Source organism: Podarcis bocagei, assembly GCF_964188305.1.
Source record: "Podarcis bocagei genome assembly, chromosome: 8".
NCBI lineage: Eukaryota > Metazoa > Chordata > Lepidosauria > Squamata > Lacertidae > Podarcis > Podarcis bocagei.
In genome coordinates, this window is record NC_138133.1 from 14392585 (window position 1) to 14414784 (window position 22200).

Genomic DNA, 22200 nt, shown 5'->3' on the forward strand with positions numbered 1-22200 from the left:
AATCAACACGCTCATTTGGAATTATGAAATATGAACAGCTATTTGGAAATGTAGTCATCTTGGTAGTGTCCAAAATAAGAAGTAATCAGAATATTATATTTGGCTTATAGATTGAAAGACGAGGAAAACATAATGGATGGGTAAATCCCCACTGCTGTTCAAATATGAATGAGTGAACATTACACTGACATTACAGTAATTCATCATTCTTTAAGTATTAGAGCAAGATATTGGAAATATTATTAAAAATAACAATCTCATGGACCTTCTACCGTTAAGCGGCAACATACCAAAATACATTCATATAAGGGAATTGTGCAATTGAGACAAGAAGTGATCATACCATTCTTTCAAGATTTTCAGAATAGACCTTTTAAAGTAATCAATTAAAACTTGAAGGAAGTTATGCCAACTGACAGAATTTGAGGACATCTCTTTAAAATGGTTTGATGAAAATCAAACTTTTTTAAGAACTGGGAAACTGATCAGCCATTCAACAACTGCTAGGGGAATTTAAAAGATATTTTTTTTAAAAAAAGTGAGGTAGTGTTGATGGCAATGAGATTTTATTGGTGACTCACTTGGGCCTAAATACATTTTTTAATATTAAAAACCAAGCACACCAGAAGAGTGACATGCATACCTCATAAACTAATTATTCCCATGGAGCTTTCTCCTAGCTTACAGTATTTTACAGTTTTATTGGAATCCGAATAGAGTGTATGTGTGTATATTAAACAGGCTGTGTGACCATTTTTTATTTTTATTTTTTTGGCATGGTGGGTGAGGGGTCATTTAAAGACCTCTTGCAGATTCCCGCAAAGGAATCACTGTTTTGGTTAACAATCTTGTTCTAGTTGGTTTACATTATAAATGCATTCACAGAAGTTCATAGTTGGATGGTGAACAATTCTCTTGTAAAATGATGCCTAATTTGCCCCTTGTTCAGTTATACAATTGACTAACAGTAGCAAGATCACTGCAGATGGTGACAGCAGAGACGAAATTAAAAGACGCCTGCTTCTTGGGAGAAAAGCAATGACAAACCTAGACAGCACCCTAAAAAGCAGAGGCATCACCTTGCCAACAAAGCTATGGTTTTCCCAGTAGTGATGTACGGAAGTAAGAGCTGGACCATAAAGAAGGCTGATTGCCGAAGAATTGATGCTTTTGAATTATGGTGCTGGAGGAGACTCTTGAGAGTCTCATGGACTGTAAGAAGATCAAACCTCTCCATTCTTAAGGAAATCAGCCCTGAGTGCTCACTGGAAGGACAGATCCTGAAGCTGAGGCTCCAATACTTTGGCCACCTCATGAGAAGAGAAGACTCCCTGGAAAAGACCCTGAAGTTGGGAAAGATGGAGGGCACAAGGAGAAGGGGATGACAGAGGATGAGATGGTTGGGCAGTGTTCTCAAAGCTACCAGCATGAGTTTGACCAAACTGTGGGAGACAGTGGAAGACAGGAGTGCCTGGCATGCTTTGGTTTTGCCCTGTCTGCATATTCCATAGGTTTTTGTACCCATTCTTCCTTTGCTGGGACTTCTGCTTCTTTCCATTTTGGGCCAAGTAACATTCTTGCTGCAATAGTTCGTGGATTCAAGTCAGGTTTTGTTCCCCTTCATGCTGTGCTAGAATGTACAATTCCTAGTGGTTGGATACATCAGTTTTTCTCCAGCGTGGCGTTGTCAGTTTGGTTCATACAGGCCGTATACAGACTCCTGTTTACTCTGCATCCGATGCATTTCTGCTGCTGCTGTTTAGGGAATTAGTGTACAGTGATACCTCAGGTTAAGTACTTAATTAGTTCCGGAGGTCCGTACTTAACCTGAAGCTGTTCTTAACCTGAAGCACCACTTTAGCTAATGGGGCCTCCTGCTGCCGCCGTGCCGCTGGAGCACGATTTCTGTTCTCATCCTGAAGCAAAGTTCTTAACCTGAAGCACTATTTCTGGGTTAGCGGAGTCTGTAACCTGAAGCGTATGTAACCTGAAGCGTATGTAACCTGAGGTACCACCGTACATAGTTAGTCACAAACCATGCCTATCCTGTTATGAAGGGCTGTATTTTGAGAGTTCCCCCCCCAAACCAGCTTCGATCCGAATTCAGGCAAAGAATGGCCTCCCTGGCAATGCGTCCACAGCCTCAGTTATAAGGTCCAGGAGGCTCTATATCACTGAGATTTGCAAAAAGGGGGAAATTCACCGGTTGTGGCTTATCCTGAGTGTGATGGAGAAAGCCTTGCTGAAATTCTGCTTCTTACAGTATGAACCTTGTAGACCGAACCAAGAGTGCTCCCTCCCAATAAAATACTGTTGGGAAGTATGAACATAGGACTTGGAACCTTCAGTTAACCTTCATAAGAGCATGTTGTGAACAAGTCATCTTATTCCCCCTTTGTGGGGTTGGGATACTCAAAATTACAGACGTGAACTTTAAAAGGCCTCTCTTTGGGGGAGATCAGCAAACCTGGGTCCTGTAAGATAAGCCAGACATTTATTGTTTCACTGAATTTATTTGATTAAGTGACTGCAGACACAGGTACTAAGCAGGAATTGTGACTTCTGTAGCATCTTCTTCTTATGTTTAAAGAAGTGTCTTGTTGCCAGGGCCTTGGGGAGAGGGACAAGGAGACGATGGAAGCAAAAACGGAACTCAAATATCTAAATTAAAAGCAGAAATTTGTACTGGACCACCAGCTTGGCTATCAAAGCAAATTTTTGTTTAAATTAGTGATTGGGAATTTTGCCCTAAATTGTTAAAAACTTGGCTCCTAGGCACCCACATATTTTTCCTCCAGCTCTCTCCCAAAGAATTTGGCCGTTTAATTTATCAAGGGGCTTATTAATGGAGGTTATTGTGTGCTTGCAATTCCTTAGACTCCTCTGAGGATGTTCGGTGCCCCCCTCCCAGGAAAAGATTCAACAAAAGCGGCTAGAAGAAGCTTTAATTAAATGTCTGGTTTCAATGGGATTACTGCCTGATTAATCCAGCCTCTGTCTGCCTGTCAATCATGCCTGTCATTATAATTGTCAACTATATAGCCGCTAACTGTGCGAAAACTCAATCTGGCTGTTCTTTATTTAAATGTGTCGTTTTAGCTTTATTTATTTATTTTACAAGCGTCTCAAAGAAGCATACCTTCCAGCTCCCCGAGTTTGCTGCTGCAACCTGTTTGCCAGGGAGAAGTAGGCGTGATTCAGATCCACACTCCTTCACTGGAATGTGTGCTGCAGACTGACTTTACTCAGCAGTAGACAGTCCCACTAAGTTTTAACAGGTTTTGCTCCCAAGAAAATGTGCACAAAACCACGCCCTTTCATTAGCCCTTCTTAAAAGTTGCAAGTCCTCTGTCACTGTCTGATACTATTCAGCACAGCCAATGACTGGCTATGAAGGATGCTTGGTAGAGTCCCTTCTTCAGTGTCATGCAGAAAAGTTCGAAACTTTGCTGTTTGCCAGCGCCTGCCTGTAATCCTGTGCCTGACCTTGCCTGGTTTCCTGCCTCGTGTCCTGCCTTGGCCCTGTTGGACTGACTCCTCGCAGAACCCTTGAATTTGGGACCGGACCTGGACCGCATTGCTTGGGTTACTCCTGGGCCCAGCACAGGTGTAAAGCACTGAGCCTCTTGGGCTTGCCAATCAGAAGGTCGGCAGTTCAAATCCCCGTGACGGGGTGAGCTCCCGTTGCTTGGTCCCAGCTCCTGCCAACCTAGCAGTTCAAAAGCATGTCAAAGTGCAAGTAGATAAATTAGTACTGCTCCAGCGGAAAAGTAAATGGTATTTCCGTGTACTGCTCTGGTTTCGCCAGAAGTGGTTTAGTCATGCTGGCCACATAACCTGGAAAAACTGGACAAATGTTGGCTCCCTCGGCCAGTAAAGCAAGATGAGTGCCGCAACCCCAGAGTCATTTGTGACTGGACTTAACTGTTGGGGTCCTTTACCTTTACCTTTTAAAGGTCCCTTTGGCCCCCAAAATAATATATTTGAGCCCCCCCCCAGTTGATGAGCATTGCCATTCAGAATAGGATGTATGTGCCTTGTCTTGTGATTGATTATGTAGGGTGGGGCTTACCTGCCCTCCCAAATATTTTATTCAAGTTGGTACCCCTGGGAGTGAGGCCGAGAGGGGAGTCTTGTTGTCTGGGCAGCCCATGACCTCCATACACATTGCCCAGGCTTGCGCCCCGGAAAGGTCACTTCGCGGTTTGACTTCACCCCCGAGGCGCACTCCATTGTCTGTCGAGACAGACGGCTGCCAACAATTCCAAACTCCATAACAAAAGAAGTCCCCTCCTCCGAAGTTTCCTTTCAAGGAGGGAAGGGAGACATGATTGGAAACATCTTTCTGGGCGCAACGCTGTTCCTGATGCAATACCGCTGCGAAAGCCGAAAGGCTGGCCAGGAAGGGGGGGGGGGGTGCAGCGCGCTGCTGTGTCTTTAAACAGCCACGACCCTGGCTTGGTCTCTCTCAGGCTCGGGCGGTGATTGACACGGAGAGGAGGCGCCTGCTTGTAACAAAAGTCGGCGGCGTCGGAGCGCGCGGGTGCGCGCGTGTTTGGAGAAGCAATCTAGTTAACAAGTGGCCGCGATTCACCGCCAGGGGGAAGAGGAGGAGGAGAGAAAAGACAAGAGCCGAGTCTGAAAAAAAGAGAGGCTGGAGCGCTTGCAAAGGGCTCTGCCACTCCCCGGCCAGCTCTGCAGAAAGGAGCGCGTCTCGGTCTCTCTCCTTGCTTTGGGCTTGACAATCTCACCTTCCTTGCGCTCTGATCGACTGGTGGATTACATCTGGAGCTACTGCCCCTTACTTCCTCGGTGTCCCCTCCTCTTTCCTTTGGGAGGCTCAGGGTTTTTTTTAACCCCCTTCTCTCTCTTTTTGGAGGAGTCTAAGTTTGTTTCAGTCGTCGCAAAAGGCTGAAGGGCGGCGGAGGGGAGAAACCAACTGGAGAGGAAAGGCTAGAGAAAGTCCCCTGCGCTCCGCCGCGCCTCTTTTCGCGGTGGCCTTTTAAAAACAACCAGCGCCGCATCTTCTCTTTGTCTCCTTCCTCCCCATCCCAAACATTTATCTGTAGTTCGACATGGTGGGTGTAGCGGGGAGGAGGAGGACGAGGACGAGAGTATGAAGGCGGCAGGATGGGAGCGAACAATGGCAAGCAGTACGGCAGTGATGGTAAGTCCGCTTTGGCCAGGGCGGGCGCAACGGCGCGGCGCGTCCCGAGGTGCCTTGGAGAGGGGGCTGTAGGCGCGCGCGCAGGGCGGGCGGGCGGGCACTGCTCTGCCAGCCTCTCCGAAGCGTTCGGAGAATTTGCAGACGTTCCCCGAGCGGCAGGAGTCTGCCCGCCTCTCCCCGCTGCCTCCCCACCGCAGCGAAGGCACTGCAAAGTTGCAACCCCTTTTCCGGGAAAATCTGGATGTCAGTTTGGGGAAAAGCTCAAAGCAGGCTTGGTAGTTCCTTCCTTGGTTTTCTCTCCCCGCACCCGCAACCCAATCCTCGTGCACCTTTACGTAGAAGCTAGTCCCACGGAGTTCAGAGTTAGTCCCAACTCCTAGGGGCCGAGGTGCTTTGCCCCTCCCCGATAAAATATTTGAGGGGGTTGCCCCCCACAGTTGATGGGCATTGCCATTCAAATGATGTGCATGTGCCGCATCATGTGATCGATTATGCGGGGCGGGCCTTACCTGCCCCCCAATATTTTATTCAAGTTGGCACCCCGGTCACTTTATGTGTGCATAGGAGGGACTAGTCTTGACTGCGGAGTGGGGGCTTAGGATGGGAGGGGCACAGCGGATGCGTATCTGGTTTGTTGGGAAAAGCAAGGAGATGCTTATGGCTGTGTATGAGAAAGTTGTTTGGTATAGGATTCTAGAACTGTAGAGTTGGAAAGGACCTCCTAGGGGTCATCTAGTCCAACCCCCTGCAACGTAGGAATCTTTTGCCCCACGTATAGGTGGCGTGCCAGTTACAGTATTTTTCATGCACAGCAGAGTGATCTGCCTCCTGTAGCAGGATTGTCTTGGTGGGTTGACAAAGGGAGATTACTAATACAAGACTGTATGCTGAACGCAGGAAGATCGCGCCACCTTAAAAATGCACCCCAAGTCTGCATTCACACTTAAGGTCTCCAACAGCAGTAGTTCACTCTTGCAGGTATCTTTAGCAGCCCCTTCGCTTTTGTACTAGATTCGTGGAGAGTAAAGTGAGTTGGCAGGGTGGACAGCTCAGAAGTGGCACACACTGTTGTTCGAGTTTACTGCTCTTGCAGAATGTGCCCACACCCAAACTTAGCAGCTCCCCTTTCCCCCTCCCATAATCCTTTCCTAAAATTCTTATTTAGACTAGCACAGTTATTTTAGTGCAACCAAGCCACACTTTGCATATAATTAGTTGTCGGTCCTTCCTGCCATTGTGTCTGTGTGTTTTGAGATATTCTGTCTGTAGGCTGTAACCCTTTCCGGGTCTCCTGTCTGTTTGAAATTCCTCAGTGGCATGCAAGCAGAGATTCCACCTCAGTACTGTAGCTCCTTAGGGAAGGTTGCTTCTGCTGCCTGCTAGATCAGTCAGAAGAGCCTGGAGATGTGGCAGTTCCTTTACTTTTACAATATCAGGGTTAGCAACAAGGAGGCATTTATTTCTCTGAATGTTGAGGTACGAAAATATACTATTTGAAAAAAAGAACCTCCATAGTACGTGCTCTGGGAATGAAAAGCTGCCGTGTTCAAACACTACTGTTGTCTGGTTATTTATCCTATGTGTATTTGCTTGTGAGTGAATTCAGTGGGTTGAGTCAAATGTCTTTCCACATAAGCAGGCAGAAGTGCGCAGCTCATGTTTTGGGCTGCCTTTGAAGGTGACCCGGAAACTACAACTAATCCAGAATGCAGCAGCTAGACTGGTGACTGGGAGTGGCCACCAAGTCCCGCAATTTATATTTCAATTTAGCCAGTTCTGCCTTTTCTGAAATGTTTGCTAACTTTCTAACTAGAGCGGTGATTCTCCGCTCTTTCCTGTATGGATGCTCTTAATTCTTTGCCAGACAAGTAATCTGAATGAGTCTAGAACAGTGGTTCCCAACTGGTGGTTCGTGGACCCCACAGGGTCTGCATAACAGACCCAGGGGATCCATGGCCATACGTGTCAACTTTCCAGGACATCCTCTTTTGGGGGACCGTGCTGTCATCCCAGAGATACCAACATTTTCAAAAGTAGGGGGTTCATGTCTTGGCTTTTGAACTAAGTCCACAGTGCTTAGTTAATCAGGAACCATTGGTCTAGAATGTTTTTGGTACGGGTCCCTCCAGTAGCTGTCTATGGAGGCACAGATCACTTCTGTGGCCAGGGCAGCTGTCTACCAGCTCCATCTGGTACACAGGCTGAGACCCTACCTACCCACAGACTGTCTCACCAAAGTGGTGCAGGCTCTAGTTATTTCCCGCTTGGACTACTGCAATGCGCTCTGTGTGGGGCTACCTTTGATGGTGACTTGGAAACTACAACTAATCCAGAATGCAGCAGCCAGACTGGTGACTGGGAGTAGCCACCAAGACCATATAACACCGGTCCTGAAAGACCTCCATTGGCTCTTGGTACGTTTCTGAGCACAGTTCAAAGTGTTGGTGCTGACCTTTAAAACCTTAAACGGCCTCGGCCCAGTATACCTGAAGGAGCATCTCCACCCCCATTGTTCAGTCCGGACACTGAGGTCCAGCGCTGAGGGCCTTCTGCTGGTTCCCTCACTGCGAGAAGTGAAGCTACAGGGAACCAGGCAGAGGGCCTTCTGAGGTGGACGCTCTCTCATCAGATGTCAAGGAAATAAACAACTCTCTGACTTTTAGAAGACATCTGAAGGCATCCCTGTTTAGGGAAGTTTTTAATGTTTGATGTTTTATTCTGTTTTTAATATTCTGTTGGGAGCCTCCCAGAGTGGCTGGGCAAAACCAGAAAGATGGGTGGGGTATTATTATTATTATTAATAATAATAATAATAATAATAATAATAATAATAATAATAATAATAATAGCAGCTCTGGGTGGGATGCACCGTTGTATGTGGTGCTTCAAACATTCACTAGGCCTTGTGAATGTGGGGGCACAGGGATCTCAGAGGTGCAGGAATTTTCTCACCAGTATCCAAGTAGCATCCCTGTGTACTGGACTCAATATTTCCTTCTTAAATAGCAGTGGCATTAATCACTTAAAAAATGTATTTAAAGTACATAATTTGTTGTTTAGTCATTTTGTCGTTTCCGACTCTTCGTGACCCCATGGACCAGAGCACACCAGGCACTCTTGTCTTCCACTGCCTCCCGCAGTTTGGTCAAACTCATGTTAGTAGCTTCAAGAACACTGTCCAACCATCTCACCCTCTGTCGTCCACTTCTCCTTGTGCCCTCAATCTTTCCCAACATCAGGGTCTTTTCCAGGGAGTCTTCTCTTCTCATGAAGTGGCCAAAGTATTGGAGCCTCAGCTTCAGGATCTGTCCTTCCAGTGAGCACTCAGGGCTGATTTCCTTCAGAATGGAGAGGTTTGATCTTCTTGCAGTCCATGGGACTCTCAAGAGTCTCCCCCAGCACCATAATTCAAAAGCATCAATTCTTCGGCGATCAGCCTTCTTTATGGTCCAGCTCTCACTTCCATACATCACTACTGGGAAAACCATAGTTTTAACTATACAGACCTTTGTCAGCAAGGTGATGTCTCTGCTTTTTAAGGTTTGTCATTGCTTTTCTCCCAAGAAGCAAGCGTCTTTTAATTTCGTGGCTGCTGTCACCATCTGCAGTGATCATGGAGCCCAAGAAAGTAAAATCTCTCACTGCCTCCATTTCTTCCCCTTCTATTTGCCAGGAGCTGATGGGCCCAGAGGCTTAGTTTATTTGATGAAGTACATAATAGTCTTGTATTTGGATGGGGCTCTTAGCTTTAGCTTTTCTATCTGCAATTTGAATGTGGCCAGACAATGTGAATTTGGACCAGTCTGCCATGTGTTTTCTCCTGCTCTGTCACGAACTCTTAATGCTCATTTAATATTGGCAAGAAATTCTTCTGTTTAATATAGAGGAATTCCCAAATAAACCTATTCAGTGCAAAGAAAGCTGTACATATACAAAAATGAGTGAAACTTCAGATACCTTTGACCTGATGGACCTTGAGTCATGGAGGATAATGTGAGCATCTTTTTAGCTTCAAATGAACCAGGGGTAATTCAGAGTCTGGGTTGTTCGCTGCTGAAAATATGTCTTGCTTTCTGCCTCACACTTTGTGAAATAAACATGGGGGGTGCCTTGTGAATTACATTTAACGCAGCAGACACTGTCTATTCTTTTCTATGGGCTTTTGAGCAAGCACCACATATATGTAAATATATTCTTTTATAACCCTTTGTAGTTGATTCTTGATATTTCAGGGATTCCTGCCTTGTGCAGTGTAGTGTGGGGCTGCTTCCTGGCTACATGGCAAGTTTTTCAACCCCAGGGACAAAGCAAGAGAGAGGCAGTGTTTAATGTGCTCCAGCTGTTCTATATAAATGCTACCTCTGCAATTTCGCTTTACTAAAACCCTTTTTCTGAGTTTTGCATTTAGATGTATGGAGCCTAGTCTATCCCTGCTCAGATGCTGTTCTCCGCGGAACTGCTGAGATGGTTTAGTCCTTCCTTGTGCTTTTGTGTAAGTGATGTTTGGGAAGGTCAGATCAAATGAAACCCGCAGGAACCTTTTCAATGTTGATACAAGGAACTTCAGCTACCAAAAAAAACACCCTTTGTTTTTCAGCATTTCCCTGCTTTTTATCTGTTTGGGTTGTAGTCAGCTTAGCTGTACCCACTGAATTTACCGAACATAGGTCTGTTGATTTCCGTGGGGCTACTTTGAGTCAAACCTAGTTGAACGCTGTATTTTTTCACACTGCCAAGAAGAGCTGAACACCAATCTTCTTTGCTTTCTCTCAAGGAAAAAGGACATTCTTCACCCTTCCAGTTGGTCTCCCAGTGTGGTCAGGAAGATGCATGTGACTGCTGGACCCCAGGAAGCAAGGAGGGGGACCAGACTTCCTGCCATGTCTTGTCTAGTGGCTGGGAAGCAGAGTTCCTGCAGAATCCTCAGACGGCTCACCTCACTGTTTCAGTTACTTCCATTTTGGCTAGGGCTGAGGCTCTTCATGGTTCCCAAAGGGCTTGCTTTTTGTTTTCTTCTTCTAGCCTGGGCCAGTTGATTCAGCAATTCAAACCCTTCATAGGAGCTTCTATGCAGGGCCCCTGCTGGCTGCTGCTATGTGTTGGGTGCTACGTGTTGGATGCGGGTGGCGCTGTGGTCTAAACCACTGAGCCTCTTGAGCTTGTCGATCAGAAGGTTGGCAGTTCGAATCCCCACAACGGGGTGAGCTCCCATTGCTCTGTCCCAGCTCCTGCCAACCTAACAGTTGAAAGCATGCCAGTACAAGTAGACAAACAGGTACCACTGTGGCAGGAAGGTAAACAACGCTCCCATGTGCTCTGGCTTCCATCATGATGTTCTGTTGCACCAGAAGTGGTTTAGTTATGCTGGCCACATGACTCGGAAAGCTGTCTGTGGACAAATGCTGGCTCCCTTGGCCTGAAAACGACATGAGCACCACAACCCCATAGTCACTTTTGACTGGACTTAACTGTGCAGGGGTCCTTTACGTTTACCTTTTACGTGTTGGGATCCTTTCAGAATAGCATGAAAGTTAGTTTAGGGAGCTGTGGGGTCAGCAGGAGCGAGAGGCAGAATTGATCAAAATGGCCTCCCTAACTGTTAAACTGACAGAAGCCTCCACTGGATTAAAAAAAAAGCTTTTCTGTCTCTTGAGGAGAACCCCTTGGATGCAATCCAGTTTGTTCAGCTCATACGTTTTTGTCCATAGATCCCTTTGGGATCAAACTGGCTCTTTGGCTAACAAGAATATGAAGGTTCCATAGGCAAAGAAGAGAGGAATAACATATATGGGGAGAAGATGTGGTGGAGGAAAACTGAAAACAGGTAACGCACATCCTTCATGGAGCATACGCCATAAATCTTTAAAGCAACATGTGCCGTTTATACTTCATACGTGCATAGCATACTTAGAAGTGTAACTTGGAGAAGAGATGGCTTGAAGGAACGTTCTGTTTGCCATAGGGTGGACAGGCTCTGTAGGAATACACATCCTTTATTATCTCAATTATTGCATATTTCACTTGGCTGAAGTGGCACAAAAATACCGGCAATATTATTTCAGCATAGAGGAATTAAGCCCACCCGCCTTTAGTTGAATTCTGGAGAAGAGCCATGTGCTTTTATCCTGCCACAGAAACATGTTCCCTTGTCTAGGTCATTCAGAGAGGGTGGAAATGTGGAGAAATGCATGGTTTCCTGGAAAGGAAACTTCAATCCTCCCCAGCATTTAATATTGGGACTGTGTTGATGTGTAGGAGAGCATAATAGAAATAAGCTTTGAAAAAGTTATTCTCGGCTTAGTCAAAAGCAGGGTTGGGGAACCTTTGTCCTGCCAACTGGTCCACATCTCTCATACAGTGGAACCTCGGGTTACAGACGCTTCAGGTTACAGACTCCGCTAACCTGGAAGTAGTACCTCGGGTTAAGAACTTTGCTTCAGGATGAGAAGAGAAATCGTGCTACTGCAGCGTGGCGGCAGCAGGAGGCCCCATTAGCTAAAGTGGTGCTTCAGGTTAAGAACAGTTTCAGGTTAAGAACAGACCTCCAGAACGAATTAAGTTCTTAACCCAAGGTACCACTGTACCTGACTGGGGCTGTTGGGAACTGGAGTCAGCAACAGCAGTTAGACAGTGGTCTAATGTTTGCCGCCTTCTGAATAATCTCACTGAAAATAGTCTTGACATTTTGCCAGTTCAGGAAAATACTATAGGACAGTTGTTCTTAACAAAAAGGTGTGTCATCTGGGTCTTGTTTTTTTATTTTTCTTAATGGCCAACTTTATTTTATCTTTAAGATTTGTAAAGCCAGTGTGATACAATGAATGAAACTCTTGACTGAAGGGAGACTTGAATTCAAGTTCTGCCTTTGGCAGAGGCCAACTGCATTCACACAACATAGTGAACTGTAGTTAATGTTGTTGTTGTTTAGTCGTTTAGTCGTGTCCGACTCTTCGTGACCCCAGGGACCAGAGCACGCCAGACACTCCTGTCTTCCACTGCCTCCCGCAGTTTAGTCAAACTCAAGCTGGTAGCTTCGAGAACACTATCCAACTATCTTGTCCTCTGTCGTCCCCTTTTCCCTGTGCCCTCCATCTTTCCCAACATCACGGTCTTTTCCAGGGAGTCTTCTTTTCTCATGAGGTGGCCAAAGTATTGGAGCCTCAGCTTCAGGATCTGTCCTTCCAGTGAACACTCAGGGCTGATTTCCTTAAGAATGGAGAGGTTTGATCTTCTTGCAGTCCATGGGACTCTCAAGAGTCTCCTCCAGCACCATAATTCAAAAGCATCAATTCTTCGGCGATCAGCCTTCTTTATGGTCCAGCTCTCACTTCCATACATCACTACTGGGAAAACCATAGCTTTAACTATACGGACCTTTGTCGGCAAGGTGATGTCTCTGCTTTTTAAGATGCTGTCTAGGTTTGTCATTGCTTTTCTCCCAAGAAGCAGGCGTCTTTTAATTTCGGTGCTGCTGTCACCATCAACCATTAACTGTAGTTAATGGTGTACCACTAATGGTTTGTCGCTTCCCTAGTGTGGATGGGAGCCACAAACCACAATCTCTATCTTAGTGTTATGTCCAAACTGGAGATTATAGTATGCTTCACTCAAGCCAAGGATAAACCTTAGTTTACAGTCATATTTTGTTTGCCCAAGGCAGATCTCTATTTCCAGTTCAGATGCAATGAAAACAGGGACTGTGACTTGTTGCTCCTGAGCACTCTAGGAGAGGCGTGAAATGGCAGCAATCTCTGTGCTGATGGGTAAACCATTAAGGGCTTTATCAGGCTGTGTGAACTGCTTCTGCGTTATAGGAAACTTGATTGCTACGAACATCTCTATTGATTTCAATGAGATTTAAGAATGGCTGACTTTGTAGTGAATGAATAAAACTTCATTCTCTAAAGCCATAAGCCAGCACAATATAAATACAGCAAACAAATCAATTTAAGATATTCAACAAGCATATATACAAAAAGAACACAATGCTCCTCCCTCCCCTTTCTGTTATAAATCACTCATTGCCCCTACACAGAAAGTTATATAGGTGTTAAAAATAGATTAAAACAAAATAACATCCCATCAGCCTTTTTAGAGTCTGGCGTGTATTTTCTTAGCTGCCAGAGTGAATTTTCCTGCTAGGGTGGTATGGATACAGCTTTGCCTGTATGCAATGTCCATATCTGGTCCAAGAGGGGTGTGTTTGATGTGGACAGAAGAATAGGAGTAAGAGGTTTGTGCACTGGATGTTCAAATAAAGTTCAATATAGTAATAGGAGTTAGCCTTGACCTCGTGTGTCTCACAAACTCAGTCTTTGATGGGTTGTAATGTAATCAAAGCTCCCATCCAAGAAGCGGAGGCTATGTCGTGGATACATAAAAGGCTGTGAATGATTTTCTTGAAGGAGCCACAGTAATGGTTATAAAGTAATTCTCCAGGCCAAATGCCACGTTGTATAATGGATGCCGATAGGAATAAGGAATTTGTGTGATTGAGGAGAAATCCTACCGCTTAGAATAGAGACGGATTCTCTCTCTAAACATCTGCTTAACTAGTGGAAGGAAAAGTAGAATAAAACTGCAGTATTAATCCCATAAGAATGTAGGGTAGTTCTGACAGAATTTACCCAAGACTTTTGGGATGACATCTGCAGTACCGTCATACCTTGGACCTCGAACATCTTAGTTGCTGAACATTTCAGCTTCCAAACGATCAAAAAGTGAGTGTTCCAGTTTTCAAGTGTTCCAGTGAGCCAGTGTGGTGTAGTGGTTAAGAGCGGTGGACTCGTAATCTGGTGAACTGGGTTCGCTTCCCCACTCCTCCACATGCAGCTGCTGGGTGACCTTGGGCTAGTCACACTTCTCTGAAGTCTCAGGCTCACTCACCTCACAGATGGTTTGTTATGGGGGAGAAAGGGAAAGGAGAATGTTAGCCGCTTTGAGACTCCTTAGGGTAGTGATAAAGCAGGATATCAAATCCAAACTCTTCAAACAATTTTCGGAAGCCAAATGTCTGGCATGGCTTCTGCGGCTTCCAATTGGCTGCAGGAGCTTCTTGCAGCCAATCAGAAGCTGCGCTTTGGTTTCCAAATGTTTTGGAAGTTGAACGGACTGTTCAACTTCCAAGACTCTTATCTGAAAGCTTTGGGGGGGGGGTGTACAGTGGCTGTTGGGGAAAGAAAGGGCTGGCACATCTATTGTATCCTTCCAAGCAAGAAAGAAACAGGAAGTCCTTGGCCAGGCTTGAGCTTGAAACAGGAAATTCCTGTCTACTACCACATAAATGTACCCCCGTTATTGTCGTCATTCAAGTGATATTTGTTTCTCTGTGGTTTGTAAGATAAAATGTTTGCACACTGGAAGTTCGCACACTAACAACTTCTTCCCTGCTTTCTGGTCTTTCGAATCAACCTCTTTCTGTCCTGGATAAAGAGTGATCTTAGGGACACTTCCTTATCTTATGCTTTGATAGAGCACTGAATATGTTTTTCCTAATTTTGAGTGCAAGTGAGATGCTGTTCCGCTAAGGGCGGCTTCTAATGCTACTAATGTCAACAAGGAGAGCAGGAAGAAGAATACTTTGTAGTGTCTTGGGCAAGTTGCAGATTGGCCTCAAGAAAACATCCCAGACTCCTTCTGTGCTCCACCCCAGACTGGCTGTGTCCATGTCCAATATGAGGAATGAAGTGGCAACAAATTAAAAGGAGACGTCCTTGAGGAGCATGAGTTGCTGCTATATCAGAATTGAGTATCCTATTCCAGATTACAGACTGGGTCCTCTCGCCTTTGGAAGAATGTGTTTCTGTGATATTTGAGCAGGGTCCAAAGTATTTGAGGGATATATTTTGACAACGTGAGCATTGGAAACAAAGCACCTTTTCTGGAGTTAGCGTGGAATGCTTATGATAGAATAGTGGGCGTATCCTCATTCCTTTTATTTGTAGGCTGCTTTTCCACAAAAATTCATGCTCAAAGCGGTTTGCAACTAGGAAAACAGGAATGCATTTGAAATAAAAACCGCAGAAACAATTTTGTAACAACGCCATAACAACGTAGCAAAACAGTAGCAAATATAGTAATAATAACAAATATAGTAACAATGCAACGTTTTCATACTGTCTTGGATGGGTCTGCATGCACAAGGTTCCAATTTCAACCTCTGCTATCTCCAGTTAGGACAGGCACCCCCAACCTTCAGCCCTCCAGATGTTTTGGACTAAAATCCCCATCATCCCTGACCACTGGTCCTGTTAGCTAGGGAGCATGGGAGTTGTAGGCCAAAACATTTGGAGGGCCATAGGCTGGGGTACCTGAGTTAGGACCTCTATTAGCAAGTGGGGGGGGGAGCCTTCTCTGCCTGATCTCCTGTAGAGTCACTCCCAGTACAACTGGACCATACAAGTTTCATGGGCCTATGGCTTGAGAAGATTCACATGTGCATGAAAGTGCTAAACAAGCCCTTCCAAGCACCTTTAATGTGCTTTGTTGGTCATGTTGTGTGGATGCCTGATTATCGCCTTCCAAAGCAACTACTCTATTCCCAACTTAAAAATGGAAAGCGTAATGCTGGTGGTCAACAAAAGAGGTTTAAAGACTCTCTCAAGGCCAATCTAAAAAATGCAGTATAAACATGGACAACTGGGAAACACTGGCCTGGAAGTGCTCCAATTGGAGAACATCCTTTACCAAAGGTGTCATGGACTTTGAAGACGCTCAAACTCAGGACGAAACATGCTAAGAGGAAGGCACGCTTGGCAAACCCTCTCCATGATCAACTCCCACCTGGAAACCTATGTCCCCACTGTGGAAGGACGTGTGGATCCAGACTTGGCCCCCACAGTCACTTACGGACTCACTGTTAAGACCGTGTTTATGGAAGACAATCTTACTCGGCTACGAGTGATTGCCAAAGAAGAATGAAGAACGTGTGTTTTTTCTATTTAGTTGAGCAATTTTTTCTTTTCTTCTGGAGCCCATCTTTTCAGCACCATCTTTAAAAGTTGCGCACGCTCCTCTCCTCTTTCCGTTTTTTGAGCAGAGGACTTGCAGAAGGCTACAACCAGGTGGTTGGCTTTTAATAGTCCCCTAGCTTAAGTAACGGTTGTTATATGTTAATTGGTTTAAAGGGGACTGCTCTACCCGCAGTGTGTATAAAAAGCTGCGCACTTGAACAAGGCAGGACTTGTGGGTGGGTGTGATAGAGCAATGAGCTGCTAGAAGTCCCAGTGTGATGCTAAAGTTACTGAGAGTTTTTACTCAAATGGTGAGGAGGAGGCAACAAAAAGTTTTTTATGTAACCGTAAGGGGTAGTAGTTTTCTTAAACCCCTTAAACTATATTCTGAGAGGTATATCCATCCAGCATGCTCAGCATGTCAAATCACAGGGCTATGTTCAGATGATCATATCTCAGCTGCATGAGCCATGATAGAAATGAGTTCTGCTTTGGTTACAAGAGCCTCTTTTCTCCTCCTTCTGTGATACGTCTGAACGATGTGCAAAAGTCTTCTAGTAACTATAAGTTTCCGTTTTTATCAGAACCAGAAAGCTATGGTTACAAGCATTGACACAACACAGTGGTTTGGTTCACACATCACGTGAATTTGCTGCGTCCTGGTGAGAGCACGCCTTGGGCAACCATCCATCAAACCTTGTGTACAGATTGTGGTTAAGTAGGAAAGGTCTTAACCATGATCCTGGGTTCATATGACATGTTAAGCCAGATTCTGGCTGAGCTGATGTGCTCTGCTGACCTGAAAGGCCCAGGGAAGAGCAAAGCAGCTGCAGTTTCCTCCCTGGGAGCCATGGTTTGGTGCCAAAGTTTAAGACTTCCAAATTTCATGCAGGCATGCCAAAAATGGAGAAGAGAAAGGACCACATGCATGACAAAAGGCTTAGTCATATCTCATCACATTAAGCCAAAACAGGTTTTGAAAATTCTGCTGATGTTGGCTGCTTGGACTTACTGGTTTTCTGGTTCTTTAGCTTGTAAACTATGAATTAAATTCATCATCCCTGCAAGAGTGCTTCCTGGGACTCTAAGCACCATCCTATGTGTATACAGTTTATGTGTGATGCCCTCTTAACATGGAAAGGATAGGGACACTCCCTCTTCTACTATGAGAAGGATCGTTTCACAGTAATTGATGTAGCCACTTTTATTGTAGCCCTAATACAAGAAATGGGACACGGGTGGCGCTGTGGGTTAAACCACAGAGCCTAGAACTTGCCGATCAGAAGGTTGGCAGTTCGAATCCCCACGACGGGGTGAGCTCCCGTTGCTCGGTCCCTGCTCCTGCCAACCTAGCAGTTCGAAAGCATGTCAAAGTGCAAATAGATAAATAGGTACCGCTCCTGCGGGAAGGAAAATGGCATTTCCATGCACTGCTCTGGTTCGCCAGAAGCGGCTTAGTCATGCTGGCCACATGACCCGGAAGCTGTACGCCAGCTCCCTCGGGCAATAAAGCAAGATGAGCGCTGCAACCCCAGAGTCGGCCACGACTGGACCTAATGGTCAGGGGTCCCTTTACCTTTAATACAAGAAATAGAAGTGAGGGAAGATGGGATTGTCAGCCTGGGAAGGTAGCGCATCTAGGAGATTGAAAACTCTGACCCTAAACCTCTGCTGCCTTGTGGGATATCTTCGGGAGAAGAAAAAGGCTAAGGAGTGGAGTCCTTAAGATGGTTGGATGGCGCCTTGTATGCCTCCTTCCGGCAACTCCTGCAGCCAAGCTGGTGCCAAATGTGTTGCTCTGCTTTCCCTTGGACCACACCAGCAAGGCCAAGAGGGGGGTCTTGTCTGGCCAGCCCAGGACCTCCATACACACTGCCCAGGTCTGCACTAATGCAGCGGTTTGACTTCACCCTTGGAAGTGGACTCCATTGTCTCTCGAGACAGAAGGATGCCAACAATAATTTTGAAAATACAATAATGCAGCAGGATCAATATAACAGGAATAAGGTACGAATGGCATTCAATAATGAATGAATCAGCACTGTATCTAGATCATTCATTGTGGGTTTCACCTCCCCCTATGTGACCCACACACCCTTTAAATTTGCTTTGGAGGGTTGGGGGAAACTCTAAAACGCGGGGTGTGGAGGAAGTCCTTTTGTACGAGTGAACCTCATTCCATGCATGCATACTTAGTGCTGCATTGAATTCTTTATATCTATATCTATAATTTTTATTAAATTTCTATTTTACATTTTAGAAAATTCACTTAACCAACCTTAAAATATCAGTGACTTCTCTTCCTCTCTTTCCATGGTTCATTTTGCACAATATAAACCCCTGCATATTTTACATAAAGTAAACCATTCGGTATTCCATTATTGCATCCATCAAAACTTATTTACACTGTTGGATTTATCTTAATGCTGCCTGCGTTTTCAAATATACACAATTTCCCTCCATATATTCAATAAACACTTCCCAATCCTCTTTAAATGTGCGTTCTTCTTGTTCTCTCATTTTATATGATAGATCCACAAGCTGCACATATTCCATCACTTTAAGTTGCCATTCTTCCTTAGTTGGGACCTCTCTCGTTTTCCATTTTTGGGCTAACAAAACACGAGTCAGAGTTGTGACATACATAAATAACCTGCGTTGAATTCTGCCTGATACCTTTGCAAGTTTGCTCTCAGATGGCTTCCTATTTGTCTCCCAAAAGTCAATATGGGGTCTCCCTGCACCTGACGGACCTTTAGACTAGACTTACCTGCCTTGTAAGTTTGTGACTCATGCTCCAGTCTTGGATTTCTTGCAGGTGCGGGAGCTCTGATAATGCACATTGACTTCACAGGTTTTTAAGGGTGTTTCTATTCAATTTGAAGCTGCAAACAGGTCTGTGGACATGAAAGGATTGAATGTGCATTTGACTCTGTGAAACAAAATCTGGAGGGAGATATCGATGCCATTGAGTTTTGCGGCCCTCGACATACAGGAAGTTCAATTAAAAGGAAGGAATTGTTTTGAAAGCTACTCTAAAAATTGCAAATGGCTCTGGAATGCAAACCGTGATGCAGGCGGTTGAGAAAACAGATTTGGTGGAATCTAAACGGGTACAAATAGACTACAAGCTTTCAGTTCCTGGAAGGCAAGTCTTCTGTAACTCAGTCAGCACTCTAGCAGAAAGAATCCAGATTTGGCAAGTCACAGAAGTCCACCTGGGCCTAAAGGGACCCATGATTCTTTTGGACCTCCATGTGTCTTGATGGTGAAACAGTTCATAGCTTAGATTTAAACAGTAGCATGCAAAAGACGGGGGGAGTTAAATCTGGGCATTTGGCCACAGTAAACGGGATGCAAGTTCCTTCATGTTTGAATCTGGGCTACAATAAAATAAATACTGTCACAAATGAGGCATAAAATGAAGCTTGCTGGTTATGTCTCAGTGAAAACTATGTATGCATGCTTTTCAATATAATAAATAAAATACCTTGGTTGTGGGCGAAAGCTTCAGCTATGCTCCTGTGTGGTACGGTGACATATATTTTAGAAATATTAAGCCTGCACTTGACCTGGGAGTTTGCATTCAACGTGTTTGTCTACTTTTTAAAGTTACAAATGAGTATATTTTTTGTGGGGGTGGGGGGTTTGAAAGCCCACAAAGCACCTTACTGATTTAATAGTGGTGTCCATTCACAGGACACCACCGAGTTTCACAACCAAGGCGTTAGGTGGAAACTAGCTGTTAAATCGCTGTTTTTGTAGGTGCTGTCGTTGTGGGTTGCACTTTTGCAGAGTTGTAAGCAAAACAAGGCATGTTGTGGCCCCAGGGAGCTTACAATCAGAAATAAATGTATGGTTTCAGTGACCTTCGGCATGGCATTTCAATGTACAACTCCCTAGGCACAAACGGAGGAATAGTGCCGTGACCCAACCACTAAGCTACACTGACCTGTATGCAGTGAAAATATTCTATAGCGCAGAGGCAGGCAGAGAGAGAAGTCACTGCATTTTACACACTTCTATGCTCCCTCTGCGGCACAATAAAACATTTATTATTATTATTATTATTATTATTATTATTATTATTATTTATTGAATTTATATCATCTATTTGCACAAAACATAATTAGTTTGTGTAATTTAGTGCTAGGAGATAATAGCAGTGGCCTCTAGCTTAGGCACCTTTTAAAAGCAGACTACACAAGTTGGGGGACACTGGTGGTGCTGTGGTCTAAACCACTGAGCCTCTTGGGCTTGCTGATCAGAAGGCTGGTGGTTTGAATCCCCACGGTGGAGTGAGCTCCTGTTGCTCTGTCCCAGCTCCTGCCAACCTAGCGGTTCGAAAGTACACCAGTGCAAGAAGATACAGTGGTACCTCGGGTTACAGATGCTTCAGATTACAGACTCCGCTAACCCAGAAATAGTACCTTGGGTTAAGAACTTTTCTTCAGGATGAGAACAGAAATCGCTTGGGGGTGGTGGTAGGAGGCCCCATGAGCTAAAGTGGTACCTCAGGTTGAGAACAGTTTCAGGTTCAGAATGGACCTCCGGAACGAATTAAGTTCTTAACCCGAGGTACCACTGTAAATAGGTACCGCTGTGGTGGGAAGGTAAACGGTGTTTCCGTGTGCTCTGGTTTCCGTCACAGTGTTCCGAAGCCGGTTAGCCATGCTGGCCACATGACCTGGAAAGCTGTCTGTGGACAAACACTGGCTCCCTCAGCCTGAAAGCAAGATGAGTGCCACAACCCCATAGTCGCCTTTGACTGGATTTAACCGTCCAGGGGTCCTTTACCTTTACATTTTTACCTTGGGCAAATGAATGGAGAATGGATCTCTCAATTGCCAGTAGTCATGATGGCTGCCTGTTTGGCACTTATCTTCAACTGGCAGGTCAGGACCTCATACCATAGGGTTACCCAAACTTGGGTCTCAAACTGTTTTGAACTACAATTTCCATAATACTTGACCACTGGTCCTGCTAGCTAGGGATGATGGGAGTTGTAGTCCAAAAACAGCTGGAGACCCAGGTTTCAGAAAGCATGCATTGGTGGGTCACAGCCTGATCCAAAGTGGGTCATAACAGGAGCACTGCCAGCATGCAAACATACGGGAGAAGATTAAGAAAAGGGTCTTCAGATGTCCCCTGGGTTTGACAAGGTTGAAGATACATACTGTAGTTTCAGAGGCCTGGTTGATGGAAGTATGTCTTTTGCCATTATGGAAAAGAGGACTTTGCAGCAGGGTTAATCATTACGTCTAATGCAATAGGGCTCTTTCATTCTTTTATGCTTCTTACTTGTTTCTCTCCCCTTTGTTGTTGTTGTTTAGTCATTTAGTCGTGTCCGATTCTTTGTGACCCCATGGACCGGAGCACGTTAAGGTTCTCTCCCCTACACACACACAAATAGAAACCAGATTTCAAGACATTGCTGTCTGGCAGAGAAGCAACGTTAGAACGGTCTTTCTTGCATACCAGATCTCTTATGGCTTCCTAGAGGCTACCCTAACCCATAATAACCACGTTCTCCATTGACCTCCTCCTGCAAGCACAGATCTCGAAGCGTCCAAATTCAGCGATTCATGACAAGCAATAGAAATTCCTATTCCCACAATAAATACAATGCAGCTGGAGCAATGATTTACAATGCTGTCCTAGACATGTTGACCCAGTTCAATGGGGCTTACCCCCAGATAAGTGCTCGTAAGATTGCAGCCTTAATTCATAAATATATTGGGAAAGATAAAGCCCAGTTGGGGGAGGAATCTGGAAATTCTATTCATGCTATGATTTTACAGATTTTCCCATTGAATTTTGGACAGCCCAGTGACACTTCCTTCCTCTTGACTGCTTTACTGGAGTTCTTCAGCATGAGCATCTTCATGTGTTTTCAATAAATAGCTCTAAATTAAGGCTGAGCTTTGTGAAACCTTTTGCAGCAATAGTTTCTGTCTGCATGGTGTGTCGAGTTCATTTTACCCTGAAATAGCCCATCTAAATGTTGCATGAGGACTGTGAGGCCATTGCTTATATGGTACAGTGGTACCTTGGGTTACATACACTTCAGGTTACATACGC

General features: G+C 45.0%; 1 protein-coding gene across 2 annotated transcripts in view; it reads left to right on the forward strand.

Annotated features, from left to right (window-relative positions):
- Positions 1-22200, forward strand: part of FBXL7 (F-box and leucine rich repeat protein 7) — a 218190-nt gene that overhangs the window by 56250 nt on the left and 139740 nt on the right. The window contains exon 1 of one of the 2 annotated variants that reach the window (XM_081206459.1): positions 4431-5167. The exons of the other annotated variant lie outside the window; for it this stretch is intronic. Coding sequence (XP_081062585.1) covers positions 5131-5167 — 37 coding nt within the window. The 5' untranslated portion in view covers positions 4431-5130. Of the gene's footprint in view, positions 1-4430; positions 5168-22200 lie in introns of those variants that run through there. 2 annotated transcript variants of the gene reach the window in all.